This window comes from Dermacentor silvarum, chromosome 7, assembly GCF_013339745.2.
Source record: "Dermacentor silvarum isolate Dsil-2018 chromosome 7, BIME_Dsil_1.4, whole genome shotgun sequence".
In the NCBI taxonomy this organism is placed as follows: Eukaryota; Metazoa; Arthropoda; class Arachnida; order Ixodida; family Ixodidae; genus Dermacentor; species Dermacentor silvarum.
The window spans coordinates 51582359-51604597 of record NC_051160.1 but is presented as its reverse complement, the minus strand read 5'-3'; the positions used below and the strand labels follow the sequence as shown (position 1 = coordinate 51604597).

General features: G+C 45.8%; 1 protein-coding gene across 1 annotated transcript in view; it reads left to right on the top strand.

Moving 5' to 3' along the window:
* The window catches only part of LOC125947113 (uncharacterized), a 75572-nt gene extending 73748 nt beyond the window's left edge, over positions 1–1824 (top strand). Inside the window, 1 exon segment of the mRNA XM_049671469.1 lies at positions 1684–1824. Within this exon segment, the coding sequence (XP_049527426.1) occupies positions 1684–1824 (141 nt within the window).
* Positions 1825–22239: the final 20415 nt, after the last annotated feature.

Genomic DNA, 22239 nt, shown 5'->3' with positions numbered 1-22239 from the left:
GCTGAGAAGGTGCCAGTAGGTCGAGACGAGTGCAATATACACTTAGGAAAAAGTGCGATTACAGATGCAAGTACAAATAACTAAACCCTCTAGTCCATGCTGTCCATGACTTGCTACGAGTAAAATGTCATAGCTCATTTTTTCGTACTGTGTTTTTCATGACTAGCCTTGCAATGTAAACATACATTGACACTAAAATTCGTGCTGGAACCTAATTTCTATAGAGCAATTAACTGCTAACCACATATCGAATGTCACTTTCTGGCCTGGTGGTGAACGGAGGCATGGTAATGGTGACAAAATATTTCTGCAAAACCAGCTGGATGCGTCCAGCTTTATTATTACAAATGGCGACAAGCCGTTGCTGGCTATTTATGCTTCGCGGTAGCATGCAGTGCCGCCAGAGTATAGGCACATAGTTATCTTGCTGCACCCTTGTGAAGCACACAATTCAGTCCGTAATGCATGAATGTAAGCCACTCTTCGGAGTCTTTCAGAGTTCCGGCCACGCAGCTAGAATAAGTTTCAGTGGAAACAGCAGCGTGTTTTTAAAAAGAAAGCACGGGGTATAGCAAAATAAAAAGAATTCTACGCGCAGCCTAAATTAAACTTTTATGCTGAATTGGAAAACTTACTGACATGACAAATACTAGCCGCTCTACATTATCGCTGCGCTGAATTGTGCGTATCATATCACGCCCGGATAACTTGGCAAATACATAAAATCACTGAGGCGCACCATATGTGCGAACTTTAACACGCAACATCTGCATGCATCGCAGAAAAACGCGAAATCTCAGCCGACGGCCGCACTGTAGCCACGCCGCAAACGCGCTCCCAAAGCGCGTAGAGCCACCTGAGCTGGCCGCCATGTTGCATTGCAATTTTGTGCACCTCTTCGTTCCCGCCCGCCCCTTCTAGCCACCATACCACTTGGCTTATGCACGGCCAGAGTGGAAATTCGCGGTACTGCTTTTCTCGCCACTTGTCTGGTGCTACGCGAGTGTGCCCGCGATTTAATTCTTGGGATGTACTTGCTCCGAGAATACGGCACCATTATTGACCTCCGTGAGCGCTGCATCACTTTCTCGACAAAATGGGCAACAGCACAGACCGACACCATTGGACGCAGATCCGCACTTCACTTTTCGGACGACAGGATCACGATACCACCGCTTGCGATTGTGATGGGTCCGGTAAAGTCGCACGAGCTACCAGACGGTGAAGCCATTATAGAAGGCAACATTTTTATGTTGCTGACCCAAGGCATTTGTGTAGGGCGAAGCCTTGTGGAACTCAGTGATATCCAGACAACGGTCCTCTTTACCAACTTTACCTTTGAGCATTTCAACGATGTTTGAATGACATCCGACAACGCACGCGCCATCAAACAACAGCCCTATCGTGTCTCGCCGAAAGAACGTGAGGCAATTCAAGCACAATTCCAGGAGATGCTAGATGATGGTGTCATTCAACCTTTGCACAATACGTGGTCCTCCTCGGTCGTTCTTGTCAAGAAAAAAAGACGGAACGCTCCGTTTCTGTGTTGATTAGCGACGCCTCAATGATGTTACCATGAAGGAAGTGTACACGCTACCACGTATCGATGAATCTTCAGACAGGTTGCGGCTAGCTAAGTATTTTTCGTGTCTCGATCTAAAGAGCGGTTACTGGCAAATTCAGGTAGATGAACGAGACCGCGAAGAAAGTGCTTTCATCACTCCAGATGGCCTTCACGAACTCAGAGTATTTCCATCCGGCCTCTGTTTGGGGCCAGCAACTTTCCAGCGAATTATGGACACCGTTTTCTCTGGTCTGAAGTGACAAAGCTGCCTCGTCTACCTCGACGACGTGGTTGTTTTTTCGGCGACAGTTGACGACCACCTGAAACGACTGCGGCAAGTTCTTGAAGCCATCCGATGGGCGAGCGTAACTCTTAAGCCTCAGAAGTGTCATTTCGGCTACAAGGAGCTGATGTTTCTAGGACACGTGGTTAGCGCGGAAGGCGTGAGCCCCGATCCCGCGAAAACTGCCGCTGTAACCACATGTCCAACGCCGACAGATAAGAAAGGTTCCGACGCTTCCTGGGCCTTTGCGCATACTACCAGCATTTCATCGAAAGATGTGCCGGTCGTCCATGTCTTGCATGCGTGAGCACGCGAATGGCAATTAATCTTCGCAGTTCGATATCTCCGAGCACGGATACGCTAGTAGGATTCTACCAAGTGGATCTCTGTAGAAAGAAGACTGCCCCTAACTTTTCACTAGAAACGTGCCTGCTTACTGCCGCCAATCAAAAGTTCATTATTCAATTTTTGGTGATTGCACTGCGACCAGCAATAATTATCATCTCACTTTGTATCCCTCTCGCCACATAACCCTACTGTAGAGGCTGTCTTCATGTACGTCTCAGCGCCTAAAAAACTACCTGTCATCACAAGTTTGATACCGTACATAACAAATTAATAGGGCCTTATCAGAACACATTGCGCACCCGAAGAGAAAACCACTGTTTATATACTCGTGAACAACTTCATGTGACAATGAATGTCTCCCCGCGCCAAGCAGTCCGGCAGCGTTTGGAACCACTTTTGGTTTCTCGGAACAGACACTCTGTCGACATAGCGTCCACGTTTGATGGTATCGCGTTTCCGCCAAACGCGGATAGAGAAAGCCGCATAATAAGCAAACTCCGCGTTGTGTCTTGTGTTCTTTAGCTTCTATAATAGAAGTGTTTAGGCTTTCTGTTTCACAGCTTACACTAACGCGGATGACAATCTTGGACAACTTTCAGAAGCACTGTCGCTTCTTCGGGCTTTGCCACCGTAGATTTCCCTTCGTTGCCACAGAAAGTTGTCCACGAGAATATTCGAATGTGTGCGATCACCACCGGCATGGCCATTGGATCAAAACGAGCAAGTCAGGTTTGATCGAGTGGCCATGCCAGTGATTACTCTCAAATGCACAGAGATACATGCATAAATAGCGGACGTAGTTGACTCACAACTTTATATTTGATGACCGACAACGATACGCACTGCTATCGAAGTAATTTCAGTGTTGCTTGTCTTCAATGGCCACAAGCTCGCGAAATAAATATCTAAATTCTGATGTGAAAGTTGTGGGTAGGGTTTGGTTCTCCACCATCACTACAATGTGACAATAATGTTAGCGGAACATCTATTGCACTCCACTTAGGCCGTGGTATCCTAACTAGTTCTAGACAATGTTTTTTTGGAATCGTGAGTGCACTTGCACAATGCTTATGCCAGCAGCGGAGGGATAGCTGTGACTACGTCTCTGAGATACGCATCACTAAAATCGCGAATTCAATTAATGTTTGAAAGGGAAAACAGCGCGAAAAAACACGACAAGACGACAAGAAGGGGGACACACACCAGCGCTGACTGGTGTGTGTCCCCCTTCTTGTCTTCTTGTCGTGTTTTTTCGCGCTGTTTTCCCTTTCGAGTATGTACCGACTAGCCCAAGCCTCTACGGTCTTTCAATTAATGTTCCTACAGCGCCTGAGCACTCAAAAAGCCAGCGGAGCGGAGCATAAGCCACACTCACCTAACACCATCTTGTTCTCCCACCCAGCATCGTTTGCTGGGTTCTAAACCATGCTTACGTATGAGTGTTTAAAAAAATTATAAGTTAAACAGGCCCCATATTTAGCCACATGACCTATTGGATTCGCCCTACACGGGCACATCACGTAAGCCACCGCGGCGGACCCTACAAAAGCTTCCGCAGCATGCGGTCGCAAACCAGCTGGTGCTCACCGCACGCTTTTCGATAAAACAGAAAAGAAGCTGTGTTGAACAAAGTTGCCTTGTTTCTGAAAAAAAATTGCCGCAAGTTGTAATTTTGCACATTCATACCGGAAGCCGTGAACCGTTAATGACATCTCTTTATACCTAAACTACTGGTCGAAACCTTGTAGCAATCAATTGGTCAGTGTTTGCGCAATGCGGGAAGGTGTCGGAAAAGCTAGCTGCGAGTAACTCACATCGCAACGTGTTTGGTCCAGAAAACAACCTAGCTGACGTTTAAACATAGAGTTGAGGTTAAGTATGCTGCAAGGGAATGGTCGACGCTCGCGATTAACGCTTGCAGCGCATCACACTGGTTACTTATCGAGTAAGCCGCTTACTCTTCCATCATTATCGCCAATTCTTCTAACCCATGTTTACTGGCTACAAACCTTGTTTCATCTCATGACGTAGCTTAGAACTGTTTTTGTTTTCGGGGTTCGTAAAACCGCTTAGTGATGTACAGGCGGAAACAGCTTAGTGAGGGACAGGCAGTTCCTAAATTGCTGGTCGCGTAAATGACAAAAGGTGGTGCCTGATGCTACCCACAAAAGTTAAAACGTATCATTGATGTTGAGAGATTACCCTCTCAGAAGTAGTTGCCAGCACCTTGAGTGAAAATACCTAAATAATACGACAAATATCTTTTTCGAGAACGTTCAAGTGCCTGGGGCTCTTTAACGTGCACTACACGGCAAGCACACCTCCACGCGCACCTTCCTTATTTCAGCTCACACAAACGGTACATAAAGTGCTGCAATTCTATCAATTTGAAGGGATCTGCAGCGCCTATGTTTATTATATAAATATGACGAGCACAAGAGTGATGAACAACTGCAAAGCACGATATGCTGACACTGGAAACTACGAATATTTAACAAAGTATGCCTTAAATATAGATGGCGAGCACCAACGTATGAAATATGTTTGCATCAGCCGTCATAACGTCAGCACTTCAAATTAAAAATAACATGATTTGTTAGACAAACAGTAAAGTAAATTGAACTGACAAGATTTTTTTTCTTTTGAGCCCATTTGAGAAACCTAATCTGAGTGCATTTTTGGTCTATTTGGTGCGCACAGCAGCGACATGCTGCTAACACCGACGCCAAATACAATTGGGCCAGTTTACGCGCAGCAGACCTTGACAATAAAAAGTTGACAATCACTTAAGCATATGCTTAAGAGCATGAAGGTGAAAGCTTGCGCGCTCACGAAAAAATCAATAAACTATTTTAACATTCTCATTTCAGTGCATTGTTACTTCCTATTACTTGTTTGATCTTTGCTTCTTTTTCTTCTGTTCTCTTTTTCGGTCGCATAGACATCGCCACTGGTTCTGCATGGTAAATGTCACGTTAGGATGGTCATGGCAAGTCTATGAAGAACATTAAGACAGATACGTAGGTTCAGTTATTACTTTTTTATTTGAACACTTTAATCGACGAGGGTAGTTACATAGGCGTGTACATATCTTTCTTTTAGCGAAGGCAGAATGAGATGGACAAAGAAACGCAAATAAGACAAACACACAGTGCTATCTTTCAACAACATATTTATTTCCAGTTCTGGCAGGTGTACTTATGCTGCTCAAAACGTCATAAGACGCGTGTACATTTCTCAGCAAACAAGAAAAAATTGGAGGACACTTCAGCCTTGCCTTTAAAAGTGGAACGCGATTACATTCAAATATCTCCTACTGCTTCTCACGCTTCCCGGCACCTGCAGCTTATGTAACCGTAATGTTTGCCAGGAAACACTGGCAACGAACGCGAACGCTACCAGAAGGCGAGCTTTCTGCAAGAAACGCGGCCTCTTGCGTGGGCCGATCCCGGATGTAGTGTGCAACCATATAAAAAATGGCATCATTTGTATGTTTGCGTTATTGTTTCACTATTTTAATATTTCACTCTGGGAAGATTTAACGTAAACGACATGCGCTGTCGGTGTTTTGTTTCATATAATTTTTTGTGGGTTGTCGTTCTCAAAAATCTGAGGAACAACTTTGTCAAGAATGTAAGACAAGGTATGAGCAACTTTAGTGAAAAAATGGCATGGCAATATACTACGCACATACCGTATGTCATATAGCATGGCCTGGCATATACATATACCTAAAGATATACGGAAATGTTTGATGATGGACAACTTTGCCGATGCCGACACCGCATTTTTTGCGACAAAGGGCCCTTAGCGCTATCGCAGTAAACCGGGAAAAACACATGAAGGCCACTTCGTGGCCAGACTGATTATTTATAAGGGTTCCCTTTCAACGCGAACTGAGATAATCTAGCTCTTTTATTCGTATATAAATACTGGCACATACGCTTGAGTTTTGGTACAATAACGCGAGACGTCATGTTTTTCGTTCCATGAGCCATCTACGGGTCTCGCCTTAAAAAGGCTTTTTCAATAAAAAGAGAGGCAAGTACACGTCCAGTTCTAATCTGAGTCAAAATAAATGATCCAATGGGCCGTCTTATACAACTTCACGTATGTAAACTAGTACTGTGCAGAGGCTGGTACCCCCGCGAATACTGCGCTTCAGGTAGACTATTTTTCCACTGTTTCTGCATTTGTGCGATGGAGAGAAAATGATCGGTCAAGACCAGGAACTTCAACAACCCAATGAAGTGCAAGCAACCCAGTGAATCGGCGAGATAGATTTTGTGGCTGTGCACAGGTGCATGCATAAGAAAAGCGTTTTTATGTGCGGTGTCGCCACAGATATGTTCGAAAACTTTCGTAGCTATGTTTTTCATCTGCTTAGGTGATGGCGTGGTTCATTCGTCAGCCAGTATGAAAGCTCTGCGATTAAGACGTCGATGGTTTAAGGGCGTTCCGGACAGCTTTCGTTAGCTGTGTCGTACCAGGTACGCCTTGGAGGTTGGAAGTGCCCGTTTGTCAATATTTCAACAGGGCATTTGATAAAAAACATGCCATTTATTCGGATATTTAGTCCAGATGCTGTGAAGATGAGAGGCCTGTAGTCCACACATAGCCCACCTTGCACAAACAGATTAAGATTTGTTGCAAGAAATGGAAGGTAACACTTTAAGGAAAAGTCTTGAAATGCTTGAAGGAGATGTTTACTTTCCTCCTAGGTGTGCTAACTACAATGAGAAAACGCACAACCAACCAAAACAAAACTTATTCTGTAGAAACATCCTTCAGCAATAGGAGGCAACCCCATTCAGAACACTAAAAGTGATATTTACCCCAAGTCATCTATGGCTTAGTCTGGAACTTCCACAAACAGCTCCCGTTCAATGTAAAACATAGTTGTATACTGCATTTCTTTTACATTACCGGTGTGATACGACAATAGGCGGGGATTTCACGTTTGTTTGGCTTCTCTGGTCATGCTTTAAAAAAGGCGTTGTCGCGTGCCAGACTTCTTTTATGTCACCGGTGTGCTTTATTCCAACAAATGACGTTTGCCGTCTGTCATTCAGTGTTAGTCAAATACCTTTGGCAAGAAACTTCGCACTGAGTACTGCTAGTGAGCAACAATGTTTTTTTGTTTGTTCCCTGTAGGCAACAATCGTTCATAAAGTTTCAAGACTTAGGTTTTTGTGACTGCAAAAAGTAGTTTCCCCATTCAGCTGCTAAACTGTTAGAGGCAAGAAATTTTGCCCATGTTTTCTATCAATGTGTATGAGTGTCTGGGTCACCTCAAATAAATATATTCAATAGAAGCTGAGCCATTAGTGATGTTTCATAACTGCAAGAGTCAAATAAAGTTTTATAACGTGATTCATTACCAAAGTTACCTATATAATATGTGCTTGCGGAACAAATATTCTGAATACGGTTAGGAGATAAATTTGCATCCAACTTTTGCTTTTGATTCAAAACTTGCTTACGCGGATTTCGCTAATGTCGAAAAAAGAATTCCACTCTTTCTCCTGAAGAAGTGTGGAAAGGTTATTCAGGCATTGGTCGTATCGTTTTTAATTTGATACACTTAGCAAATTGAAAAGCCAGCTTTCTATAATTATTTAGGATTAAGAGCTTTATATCATGACTTAAAGTCAATTAGATTATAATGTTGCAATAGAAAGAATTGTACAAGTACGATCACGGAAACAAGTACTTCTTTAAGTTTTGTGTGCACATGCATAATGACGGACGCTCTGCTCATTACACATTTTCTTCACCCCCACTCTGTCCTATTATTTTCACCATGGATAATATTTACTTAAAGTGTAATTCTTAAAATGTTCACCTGGCGTTAGCCCTCATTGCAGCACACGTCACCATTTGTTTACTATTCAGCAATTTTACCTTCAGATATACGTAAAATATATCAAGCTGAAATCGTGTACACTAGTGAATACAATGAAGTGCAAACCAGGATACAAGTTCTTGTAGTCGTTTAGCTTTTTCATGTGCATCTCGGCGGTTCGCTGTTGCTTCTAATCGTGCGAATGAAGTAATTAATGGTAAAATTTGGGAGTGACGCCCTTGCTGCGCCGTTGGATGTCAGATTGTGCGTAGCAAAATGTTCTGTGTGGCTCGAAGTGTTTCAGAGCAGACGACAAATTTGTGTTTCAATCCTGGTTTCAAACAGTCAATACCGAAATGGCGGCTGCTGTCAGAGGGATGCATTTACAGACCACAATATCAAATTGAATTTCGACTTGAAATTTCCACTGAGAACCCACCTTCCTTGTGTACTTATCCAAATTGTGCCCGCTACTCTCAAATCACAGCTGAGAATGGTCGCACACTCTTTCATGGCTCCTTTACTATATTTTAATGCGAAAGCCTTATATGCCCCATGAAGCGGAAAATCCGGCGTCTGTCCTGCGTTAACATTCGATGGCACCAAAATCTAGGTGGCGAAGTGATGACGTACGTTTCAATGTCAATTACAACAGGCCTGGCCCACACCCTAAAATTGGCGTGGGCCACACGCAAAAATTGAATTTGCCAAATACGAAAATTGAGTTGACTCACGTTCAAAACCGACCTGGCCCACTCCCAAGATTGGCTTGACCCACCCTAAGATTTTTGGTGGCCCACCTACAAACTTGATCTCACCCAATAAGAAAATTAGGTTCACCCATGTTCGAAGCTTACCTTGTCTGGTCCACTCCCAAAATTGACTTTGCTTACCCCGAAAATTGTCTTTGCCCATTTAGAGCACATGACCAAGTGACCATGTCATCTGACATAGTCACGTGAGCAAGAAGATCAAGTTGCAAGGTCACATGATCAAGTGATGATGTCTCGTGACAATGTCACGTAAGATGGACATCGAAATAGTATGGACGTCGATATAGTCAATATAGTCGAACGACCTGAATCCTTTCGCATTAAGGAAGGAAGGAAAGAGTGGAGAAGGAAAGGCAGGGAGGTTCACGAGTTCAGCACAACCGGTTTGCTACACTACACATGGGAGCGTTAAATGCACGTAAGGATTTAACGCTCCCACTTAGGTACCTCTGTAACTTTTTCATGTTTATAATACCTAATAAGTATGTCTCTCAGCAATAAAGGGTGACATCAAAATTTCGTAAACTGCTCTTAATAAAACATCGAAATTAGACAATTGGGACGTATTGACTTTTAGATGCACCCGTATTTGTTATGACGGCATGTGCAAAACTCCCGTAAAGGCTGCACAATTCGACGTAAGCTGTAAATTGAGCGATAAAATTTGTCCCCTTGAGATACTATAAAGGCTGGAATTTCCTCAACAGTAATACCTGTTTTTCGTGCAGTGTAATGGATTTCCCATTTGCGTGCTTCTATATTTTATCTGTTCAGCTCTTGGTTCTCTTTGTAGAAATTGCAGGTCTCTAATATTTATCAGCTCTATCGAATTGCTAGAGCCAGGTTCTCTCTCTCAAATGCAACACATTTCACTAGCACAGGTCCATCTGTTGTCTCATGAAAGCATCTCGGTGTTCTACCCGCACTTTAATAAAAAACTCACGCTTGGCTGCGAGCTAAAGCTTGCTTTTAACCACAAACATTGTACAACGGTTTGCGAAGTAGATACTATATACAATGCCCGGTTGTAGTAAAAGCACTCAACAACCCTTCTAAATGGCTGTTGTCAAAAATGGTGGCCGTAGTAGCAAGTCATTTCCAGGAAAGTGCATGCCTAACTCTTCGTTTTGAGTAATAATATAGTATATACATTAAAAAAAGACCAATTCAAGCGACCAGTTGTTGCTTTATGGAAAACTTGCAGTGAGGTTTTCTGCTTTGTGAGCCCTTACAATTTTCACACCAAATGACACAGTTGCTATTTTACGTAAAATGCAGTGTCTGCCATCACTCATATATAAGGAAGCTTCATGTTTTCTAGCAAATATCGGACCTATTTTAGCACCCTGCATTTCTGGACATTTTTCTTTAACCAAATTTATATTTATGCATAGTGAGTGTTCCCATTCAATGAGAAGCACATTCTTTCAATTCTGAATAGCTTCGAATATTTAGGTCACAAATAATCAGGAGTTGCGCCGTTTTGAGAAAAATGTAACTGCACGTTGCGTGTGACAGCAGCAAATAACCCCAATATACTTCAGGAAGCATGGCATACGCGTACTTACTCTCAAGTGTGCACGGAGCGAGTGAGTGCGCGGCAGCCAGATGAGCCGTAGCGAGCGGCGTCCTGGCCACGACGTCACTTTCCAGAACCTCCAAGCGTCTGGGGTTCTTTAGCGTGCACTACAACGCAAGCACACCTCCTAGCGCACCTTTCTTATTTCAGCTTACGCAAACGGTACAAAAATTGTTGCTATTTTACCATTTTGAAGCGCTCTACAGTGCCTACGTTTGTTATGTAAATAAGACGAACACGAGTGCCATGAACCACTGCAAAGCACGATATGCTGACACTGGTAACTAGGAATATTCACAGTGATTAAATGAAAACTTGCTACTGTATGATATGAAAGAGAATTTAGATAGTTGTAAATGCTTACGGAGGCTTGTTTCGGTCCGTTGATGCTTTAACACTCCTACATAAATCGGCTGCGCAAGTGCCTAAATAGGCGCGAAGTGATATTTAGAGAAACCAACAGCGATCATGCGTTCTTTCGTTGCTTCCACCAATTCACGACCTGTACCTCAAATATGTACGTATGAACTGGCTTAACCTTCTATTGTCTTGTCAACGTATATTTTTGTAAACTGCACAAGTAAATACTAGGATATCCCGAAGGAAATGCTGAACATGCGTGAAAAATGATGATTCTGTTTACAACATCGGCGAATAATGCAAGTTTTTTGGTATTTCACTAGACCTAATTTTTAAAAGCCGTTTCGTGACGCAGCGAATGGACGTGTTGACGTAGAGGCGCCCTAGTTGTGAAACAAAATACTTAGATAGCCACGTGGGTGGAGACATATGAACAGAGTTCCAGAGAAATGAAAATAAAATGTGGAACAAATAACGTCACAATAACTTTTTAATCGACCCCATGAGCGCAGAGACAATATTCTGTTGTCGTAAGCAAAGAAAAATTCAAAGGCATATATGGAGTAACCTTTCTGCTGTTGGTACCAATTTAGGCAAGTGGTTTCAAATACTATGAGTTTGAATAATGTCAGACATTTGTTAATGTCAGAATAATGTCAGAATTTTAACTTTTATTGCACTCCACGGGTATTTATATTTACATTTCCAATCATCACACCTAAGGCTTCTACGCCTCGTGAAGAACTCTGTGGAACATGGCGTTCAGTGAAGCTAGAACAGGTCATCGAAGCTATGTACTAGCCTTCAAATATAAAATTTTGCACAGAGCCGGACATAAATATTTGCATTCTCTAATAGAACAAACTGTGTTATTATTGTTTTGGGATGGGACACAAAACGATGCGAAATATAACAATATGAAATACGTGAATTATCTTTGTTATGAGTCTTCTATATGTGCAAATTTCGAAACCCATGTTGGAAGCTAAATTGAAAAAGAACGGCTTATATATCTCCTATTGAAATGAACACTTGCTTTCGTATATTTTTAATTTTGTTCACTCTCCTTGACAGTGCCCTGAAAAAATGTCAGCTATCAGAGCCTTGGGCAAAGGCTCTAGTCGACATATCCGAACTCAATCTAATAAATTAATATTATTGATAGGTCACGGTGGCCGGTTTGTGGCGGACGGCGACGTTGACATGAACTGTCAGCTGCTCGACAACTCCCGCATTCAACATTTAGCATTTCCCATACATAAACGCGTCACATCGTAACAGTATAGGTGGAAGTGCTAGGTATCGACACGGAATCCACGAATTACGATCACGGAAGAGCAACATCTGCAGTAACGCCGAAGCCGCCGACTGGTCGGACTACCAACGCTTTTCATGGCGATGAACTCTGAGCGCTACCTGGCAACAATACATGGCACCGCAGACCTTCCCTGTAAAAGTCTGAGAAGACGTCGAAGACTTGAACAACTACAATCAGTTGAGTAGATAGAACCATTGGGATTCACACAGTCAGCTTATCAAGGTATCATTGTTTCTGGAACTGACTGTACTAGTGTGGCTTGCAAGCCATGAAGAGATTCTGACCACATGGGAACAGTTCCCATGTGGTCAATGGTTTCCTATGGCAGCCATTGTTTAGTACAGCTGAGCGCAACTACAGTGTAACGGAGCAACAGTACATTGCGGTCAACTGCGCTGTTCACAACTGGCGCCCGTATATAAATTGCCACTGATTCTCAATGTTCTCGCTTTGTTGGCTCACTGGACCCATGCAGCCGTCTTGGTTGTTTAGTCCTAAGATTGCAGGAATTTGACTTTCAGGTAGTGTTATATGAGCGGGCACCGTCATGCTCACACTGATTCTCTCTCGTATCTTCCTCTTCCTACAACCGAGTATGACGCCAATTTCGACAAATATCTCGCTGTTCCTAACGCTCCGTTTCCCGACCTAGCCTTGTTTTAGACAGAACAACGAAACGACCCTAGTTTGGACCCATTCTTGTCGTCCGCTTACGAAGCGCCTCATCAATGTCACTTCCTAGCTTGTACAATATTGTCACCTTTAGAAGCGGAATTATTCCTGCAAAGGTGCTCATCTGCTTTTAGTTGTTCCTACAAATTTGCGACATGATGTGCTCCGAGCCAGGAACGATGACCCCACGTATAAGCATATGCTTTTTTCTATGACCTTGTAACGCACACAAGAACCTTTCTACTGGCCGAAAGTTCGTCAAAGTACGACTACGTACGTCGCCTGCTGTAAGATACGTCAGCGGTACAAGCGTCCAACGAGTGGCCAGTCTGTCTTTTTCCTTCCAATAGCACCCCCTAGTTCACTATTTAAGAACGTTAGTTTTGATCTGCTTCGCCCTGTTCGGCAACCTATCTAAGGCTACCGATGGGTTATAGTCTGCGTCGAGCACCTGACACCGCTATGCTGAAACTTCAGCTCTCTCTGCGGTGAGAGCCGGTGAATTTTCGCACTTTATCCTGCCAGTCATCATTTGACGCCATGGATTCCCTCGTGTAATCATTAGTGATCGAGGCCGGATATTCCTTCGCTGATGTAGTTGATGACCTGCTCCATCTTTCTGTATCCCAGTTTCGTCAAGTCAGCCTATGCCACCCGTAAACTAATGGTCTGACCGAGAGCGAACTAACAGGATACTCATCAATACGGTTTCAATGTATGTCGATGCCACACACAAATATTGGGACAATATCTTCATGCGACGAAAAACACAATTTCCCTGATTTGACAGACGGTGCATGTATTCTTGCGCGTAAAATTCATTCCAAAACAAATGGACGAGTAAGAGGCGTGTTCTCTGGTGGAAGGAACAGGTTCAGAGATGCGGGAAAGAAACAAAATAAAACTCGAAGCCTACACCGTCGATATCCAATGGCGTAATATCGAGTTGAACTTAAATAAAGTCGCAATAAATGCGGGCTGGACAGCAGCCTAGTAAAGCGAGCTCGCGAAGGTTTCTCTCAAGCATCAATATATATATATATATATATATATATATATATATATATATATATATATAGGAAGCTAACGTATCGAATAGGCTCAAGAGGCTAAAGTGGCAGCCAAGTCACCCGTTACCTCTTGTAAATGACAAGACGAACAGCTTGGAAGACCGAGGAGATGCCCTTAGGGAATACGTCGAACTTCTGTCTAGCTTCATGCAATATTCCGAATTGTTCCTTCAATACAAAGAAATTGAACTTTAGAAAACACTGTACCACACAATGCCACCAAAATGGACCCGCCACTGTGGCTCAGTCAGTTAAGGCGTTACGCTGCTGAGCACAATATCGCGGGATCGAATCCTGGCCGCGGCGGCCGCATTTCGATGGAGGCTAAATGCAAAAACGCCGGTGTGCTTGCGTTGTAGTGCAGGTTAAAGAACCCCAGGTGGTAAAAATTAATTCGGAGCCCTCCACTACGGCGTGCCTCATAATCATAACTGGCTTTGGCACTTAAAACCCGAGAAAGAAGAAGAAGAAGCCACCAAAGGGAACCACACAACTGTCACCTTGATATCCCGACGCTGAGATGCACCTTGAACGCATGCAACTAGGATTTCTAATATCAATGAACGCATAGTTGATTAAAGGTATCCCGCATAACGATTAATCGTAATCGATGTCCATCTTTCATTTTATCGACCTAGCCGATTAGACATGTTTGATTAATCGCTTGCTAAAGTTTCACTGGAGTGGCGAGGAAATTTTGACATGCATTTGACATAGCGATATAATTCATGTCGATTGCAGCAAATGGATAGCTTCCGTGAGTTTATTACCGCATGCTGGTTGTGTGGCCATCGAAAGGAGTTGTCGGTTTAACCCAAACATCCCAGCCAATTGACGTTCCAATGTACTGTAGAAAAGAGCACGGGGTTTAAGATCATAAACCAGATATGTTGTTTACCTTTTCATAGCCACTAATGCCAACTCTATTTAGTCTTTAACAAACTAAAGACTATTGTTTATCAATCTTATTACATTGTATTTCTAACTTGGTTCCTCCGCCTCTTAAGCATTAAAATAGGTTGCCACAAAAGTAAATAACTGTTTGAAGCTTTTTAAAGTGGCCGGGAATATTTTCGTATAATTAAACGATGAAAAGCCCTGCATCGAAAGTGATTAATCGAGTAAAGGCTAAAACAATGAATGATTAACCATTATTCGATTAAAAAACTTCTGGACCATCACTACATGCAACAGAGTTCTGTTCCGTGAGCTGGCAAGATCTTCAAGAACATTGACCCTGAAACACAAATGCCAATCCTCAAGCTTTTTGACAGCATTTTTACCACCGGGTTTCTTCCAGTGGTTTGGAGATTATCTGTTTTGAAGCTGGGTGATGATCAATTTTCCGTAAGGAGAGACCAACTGATAGCTCTGACTAGTTGTTTCATGAAGCTAATCGAAAACATGTTAACTCGCCATATGGTACATTTATTGGAATCGAACAAAAAAATCGCCTATTATCAATGTCCCTAACGCGAAATTTCAGTGCAGCTCTATACGTGCTTTCATTTCGCGATATATTGGCTGGCGCGGACAATTGGAAATAGCTAAATCTGGCGCGACTGCCTGGCTACTCGGGAGATCGTGAGAAGCCGCGCATGGGTGACGCCTGGACGTGATTCACAGCAGCCGCTGCAGACCGACCTGATCTGGCGCCATCTCGTAGCGCGGTACAACACTTTTCTTCTAACGCTTTCGCCATACCCTCCTCCTCCACTGTTCTTCCCCCGCTTGCCGCCCTGTTCGCTGGTTCATCCGCTGCGGCGCCCGCTTGCTCGGTTACGCAGGAAACGCCCACGCTGGACGCAGGATCGCTCGCCTAAGCAGCGTGCTCTAAAAGTTGATGAACACAAGTGTGGTTTCACAGAAGGCCTGTACACAACGTAGGGACATATGGGCGTCGAGGCTGATGTTCATGATGCTATTCTTCATAACCACTACGTTTTTTGGTGTTTCATGACAGGGGTCTCATGGGTTTCACGATAAGGAAAATGCGTACGACACGACGTGTCGCTCCGTAATTTTGCGGTACCTTTAGTGAATGGCTATTGGCGGGAAGGTGTTCACGGTTATTGAGAGTGACCTATCAAATTTCTAATTAAGTGATCAAATCAATAATATTTTATACAGACCATTTGTGCAGAAAACAGGGGTACACCAAGGAAGGGTACTTAGGTCTACATTTTAATGCGAACAGCATTGGTTGCCTACTTCAGCCGTGTTGAACCTATCTATCTATCTATCTATCTATTTATCTATCTTTCTTTCTTTCTATCTACCCTCTCACAACAACCCAGTGGCCGATGTTGTCTACCTGCTTGGACCGCTATGTGCCTCTGTTCCAGATGCCATCGCAGTCGTTCCATTGTCGTCATTTTAACCTCGTGATCTTACTCTCTTGATTCCGTGGTCGTCACGCCATCTACCTTGACCTGTCTCCCAAGTCGTCTGATAGCTTGGTCGTTGACCGTCGTGGTCGTTGCATCGCCGTCATTCCAGCTTTTTCATCCGACACTCGTCATGCCGTCGTCGTCACACATTCGTCGTCATGTCGTCGTCGTCACGGGGTCATTTTATCATTGCCATCACATCAGTAACGTTATTCTATCGTCGTCATGCCGCCATCATCACACCGCCTTCATCGTCGCATCGATATCACTTTTTCTTTGTCATTGTATTGTAACCAAACTGTCGTCATTCAATCGTGATTATGGCGCCCTTGCCTTGCCGTCATCGTCAGTCGCAATCATACCTCCATTGCCAGACTGTCATCGCGATGCCGTCATGGTCTTGCCATCATCGTCCCTGCAGCTACGTCATCCAAGGGCGCTATAACGTAAAATGATTCCAAACTGTTTTGATTCCAAACGCCTGACGTCAAATTTACGTAACCACCGACGCAAACATGAGGGCGATGACCCGTAGCGTTGTCTCAACAACCCATTCAAACACTCTCCTCGTTTATAGAAGGTCACCTTTGTTCGCTTTCAAAAGCAATAACATTGCCTACACTCAGCGGCTTTTTCTTATCTTATTGGCTGACAAGAGACAAGGAGCACGCTCTAGTGGAGCGGGTTTCGATGGGGCCGAGCCAGCACAGTGAAAATAGTGTTACGGGGAGGCAAACACAACAGGAAAACGTATTTACAGTATATTTACAAGGCGATCAAGCGTCAACCATATGGCGGAGAGCGCGCGCCCGATCATCAGCGTCTTCTTCATCGATGCTCCTCTAGATGAATCATATCGTGACATGACCCCCGGCTGCTCAAGCACCGTCACGGTGCTTGCTATGATCCAGGCGAGTGGTAAGGTTTCAGGCGGGATACGTGAACAACGTCAGTAGGTGATGAAACGGTTGGCGAGGAAGACTCGAGCGGGCCAATCTCATACGTGACGTCTGTTACACGACGTAATACACGGTAGGGTCCGGAGTACCGCGAAAGCAATTTTTCTGAGAGTCCAACACGCCGAGTCGGAGTCCATAGAAGCACAAGGGCACCCGGAGTATAGATAACGTCGCGATGACGGGAGTCGTAGCGGTGCTTCTGGTGGCCTTGCGATGTAGTAAGGCGACGGCGAGCAATTTGGCGTGCCTCATCAGCTCGGGAAATGGCATCACGAGCGTACTCAGTTGGCAAATGGACGGCATCGGGGATGATAGTGTCAAAAGGTAACGTTGGGTCGCGGCCAAACAGAAGATAAAAGGGTGAGAAACCAGCAGTATCATGACGGGAGGAATTGTAAGCGAATGTAACGAAGGGCAACGCAACATCCCAGTCTTGATGGTCAGATGAGACATACATAGAAAGCATGTCAGTAAGCGTCCGGTTGAAGCGCTCAGTCAAGCCGTTAGTTTGCGGGTGGTAAGCCGTCGTAAATTTGTGTTTGGTCGCGCAGGAGCGAAGCAGGTCATCGATAACTCTGGAGAGAAAGTAACGGCCACGGTCAGTGAGGAGTTGACAAGGGGCTCCGTGATGTAAGATGACATCGTGTAGTAGGAAATCAGCAACGTCCGTAGCACAGCTGGTAGGGAGAGCGCGTGTAATTGCGTAGCGGGTGGAGTGGTCCGTAGCAACGGCAATCCATTTGTTTCCAGAAGTAGAGGTCGGGAAAGAACCGAGGAGGTCAAGGCCAACTCGGAAGAAGGGGTCAGCTGGGACGTCAAGGGGCTGAAGGAGGCCAGCAGGAGGCTTAGGTGGTTTCTTTCGGCGTTGGCAGGGTTCACAAGCAGCTACGTAGCGACGAACGGAGCGGTAAAGACCGGGCCAAAAGAAGCGACGCCGAACGCGATCGTAGGTCCGGGAGACTCCAAGGTGACCAGCGGTCGGGACGTCATGTAGCTGGCCGAGAACGCTCAAGCGCAGATGCGTAGGAACGACGAGCAACAGTTCGCGTCCGTCCGGGTGGACGTTGTAGCGATATAACGTGTCATCTTTAAGCACGAAGAGGCGAAGGGAAGGATCGGGCGTGGCGGAATCCAGCTTCTGAATAAGCTCACTTAAAATGGGATCACGGCGCTGTTCATCACGGATGTGGCTTAAAGCGGAGAGCGAGAGTACACATGCAGGCATGTCATCGGAGGCTTCAGGCGGATCCACGGGATTGCGGGACAAACAGTCAGCATCCCGGTGCAATCGGCCAGATTTATAAGAAACAGAGTAAGTGTATTCTTGGAGCCGGAGTGCCCAGCGACCAAGACGCCCAGTGGGATCCTTAAGCGACGAAAGCCAGCAAAGTGCGTGGTGATCGGTAGTCACAGTGAAATGCTGGCCATGTAAATAGGGGCGGAATTCGCCCACTGCCCAAACGAGAGCAAGACACTCCCGTTCTGTAATAGAGTAGTTTTGTTTGGCTAAGGAAAGGAGACGGCTGGCATAGGCGACAACACGGGCATGCCCATTCCGATGCTGGACTAAAACAGCGCTGATTTCGTAGCCGCTGGCATTGGTGCAGAGTTCTGTTGGAGCGGAGCTGTCGAAATGAGCCAGGACAGGTGGTGTAGTGAGCGACTTGATGAGGGTAGAGAAGGCGGCAGCCTGTGCAGCACCCCAAATAAACGAGAAGCCTTTCTTCAGTAAGTTTGTGAGAGGGCGTGCGATTTCCGCGAAATTCCTCACAAAACGACGGAAGTAGGAGCACAGTCCCAGAAAGCTACGAACTTCCTTTGTGCAAGTCGGAACGGGGAACTGCTGCACAGCTCGAACTTTGTCAGGGTCGGGGCGAACACCGGTTGAGTCGACGAGATGACAGAGCATGATAAGTTGCTGACGTCCGAAGTGGCACTTAGATGAATTAAGTTGCAGGCCGGCTTTGCGAAAAACAGAAAGGATAGAAGAAAGGCGGTCGAGATGCGTTTCAAAGTTCGGTGAAAATACAATGACGTCATCAAGATAACACAGGCAAATGGACCATTTAAAACCGTGTAAGAGAGTGTCCATCATGCGTTCGAAGGTGGCCGGGGCGTTGCATAAGCCGAAAGGCATGACTTTAAACTGATAAAGGCCGTCAGGGGTAACAAAAGCGGTCTTCTCACGGTCCATGTCATCAACGGCTATCTGCCAGTACCCTGACCGAAGGTCGATTGAAGAAAAATACTTGGCGCCGTGAAGGCAATCCAGGGCGTCGTCTATGCGTGGGAGCGGGTACACGTCTTTTTTGGTGATCTTGTTGAGATGCCGGTAGTCCACGCAAAATCGCCAACTGTCATCTTTCTTTTTAACAAGAACCACAGGAGAAGCCCAAGGGCTGCAGGATGGCTCGATTATATTTTTGGCAAGCATCTTGTCGACCTCCTTTTGAATGATGCGGCGCTCAGCTGGAGAGACGCGGTATGGCCGTCGGTGGATCGGATGGGCATCGCCAGTGTTTATGCGGTGCTTGACAGCGCAGGTTTGACCCAGAGGACGGTCGCAAAGGTCAAAGACGTCCCTATAAGAGAAGAGGAGGCGAAGGAGATCGTCAGCGTGATGGGGCGAAAGGTCTGGAGCAATCATTTTCTTCAGGTCGGGAGGAGACAGATCTGGCGAAGAAGACGGGATATCGGTGGTGTGCGAGCGACCAGCATCAGGAGGAGACAAGGTCGAGATAACGTAATCGTAGGAGGGCGTCAGCATAGCGAGTGAAATGCCTTGTGGGAGCACTTGTGAACACAGTCCGAAATTAATCACAGGAAGACAAGTAAGATTGTCCCGTAGAGTGATAACAGTGTGAGGCAAACCAACACTGTGCGTCAACAGAACGGCGGTGATGGGAGCGAGCACATAATCACCGTCGGGGACTGGTGGAGAGGGCGTCACAGCAACACAAGTAACGGCTTGTGGCGGCAAACGGACGTGCTCAGCAGAACAGAGCCGACTCTTGATTGGTCCGGGTGGATCAATCACACTTGGTAGGTCAAGCTGTACAGTACCAGCGGAACAATCGATGAGGGCGGAGTGGGCGGACAAAAAGTCAAGACCGAGGATGACGTCATTGGAACAGCAGACGAGGACGGTGAACAAAACAGAAGTTTGACGGCCGGCAACACTGACACGTGCGGTACAAAGGCCAGCTACGGGAGACGTACCACCGTCGGCCACACGGACAACACGTGATGGGGCAGGGGTCATAACTTTCTTCAACTGCCGGCGGAGGTGAGAACTCATAACAGAAATATGGGCGCCGGTGTCAATCAAAGCAGTAACAGGTAGGCCATCCACTTCAACGTCGATCAAGTTCTGATTGGTAGGGAGCGTCAACAGAGGAATTGGAGAGCAGGTCGGAATAGCAGCATCACCTCCAGGAGCTGCAGCCGTTAGTTTCCCGAAGGAAAACGCCGGGAGTAAGACGGGGACGGGGAACGGCGTGGTGGGGGTGACCGAGAAGGTCGGCGTCGTGGGGAGGGCGAGCGGCTGTAATGGGCGGTAGTAGTAGTGGTCTCGGCAGATGTTTCCTGGTCAGGTTGGCTTGGTACCTGGTGCTGGCTTCGGGGTGGATAGCGGAAGCTGGATGAGTTGGGTCGAGAAGACGAGGGCCAAGGACTTCGGCAATATCGTGAAATGTGTCCAACACGTCCACATCGAAAGCAAATTGGCTTGTCGTCAGGCGTCCGCCACGCATTCGGGTCGCGATAATTCGGAGTGGTGTAACGGCGTTGGAGAGGGTTGAAGGTGGCCGAAGGGTAACTGTCAGGGTGGTTCACAGAGCAGATGGTTTGAAGGCCCACGTTTGCCAGTTCTTGACGAACAACGGATTGTATAAGGGATATCGTAGGTGGGGCATCACAGGTCTCTCCTCGCATTAAATGTGCGGGCGATGCGGCTTCAATTTCGCGTCGAACGATTCGGGTGATGGTCTCCGATGTTTAAGGCTGAGTCGGCATACGAACATCCTCACACGTTGATGTCGCTGCCGTGTTCGGAAGGCGGGCGAATTGGTGGGCGATACGTCGGCTTTTAGCATCTTCGAAGCGTCGGCATTCAGTAATAATCTCGTTGACTGTCGCAGAGTTTTTAAACACGATCAGGTTAAACGCATCGTCCGCGATACCTTTCAGCAGGTGCGCAACCTTATCGGCTTCTGTCATCTTGGCGTCAACCTTCCGGCAAAGGGTCAGCACATCCTGAATGTACGTCAAGTACGACTCAGTAGGCGTCTGCACACGCGAGGCAAGCTCTTGCTTGGTAGCACGCTGGCAGCCTGCAGGTTGGCCAAACAACTCGCGAAGTTTAGTCTTACATACGCTCCAGCTTGTGAGCTCCTCTTCGTTGTTATCGAACCAGGCCTTCGCCGTTCCCTTTAGATAAAATGTGACATTCGCCAACATCATGGTCGGGTCCCACCTGTAATGTGCGCTTACGCATTCGTAGAGTCGAATCCATTTGTCGACGTCGTCGCCAGCAGTGCCGGAAAAGGTCCCAGGGTCACGGGGTGGAGCCAGGACGACGGTTGGCATGGCGGCCGCCGCTGACGCAGTTTCACCGCTGGTGGACATGCCTAGAGTGGCGACTTGGCGGCCGCTGCGGAGCTCCGTCTTGCGTTATACCCCAGCACTTCCACCAAGATGTTACGGGGAGGCAAACACAACAGGAAAACGTATTTACAGTATATTTACAAGGCGATCAAGCGTCAACCATATGGCGGAGAGCGCGCCCGATCATCAGCGTCTTCTTCATCGATGCTCCTCTAGATGAATCATATCGTGACAATATTTTCAATATGTCGATGACATAGGCAATCCTCAAAACTATACATTTATAGCTTAATATCAGCTAGGGCGAAACACAGTAAAGTATAACTCTAATAGGCGCATCACACAGAAGAAAAGACGACTGCGTTTTCGCACGAGAAAAATATTGGTGAAGCTTTATGCTGGACAGCAGTTGCTATACAGCGCATTTTCTTTTTTTACTTCGAACACTTAAAAATAAGAATCCCACATAAGTC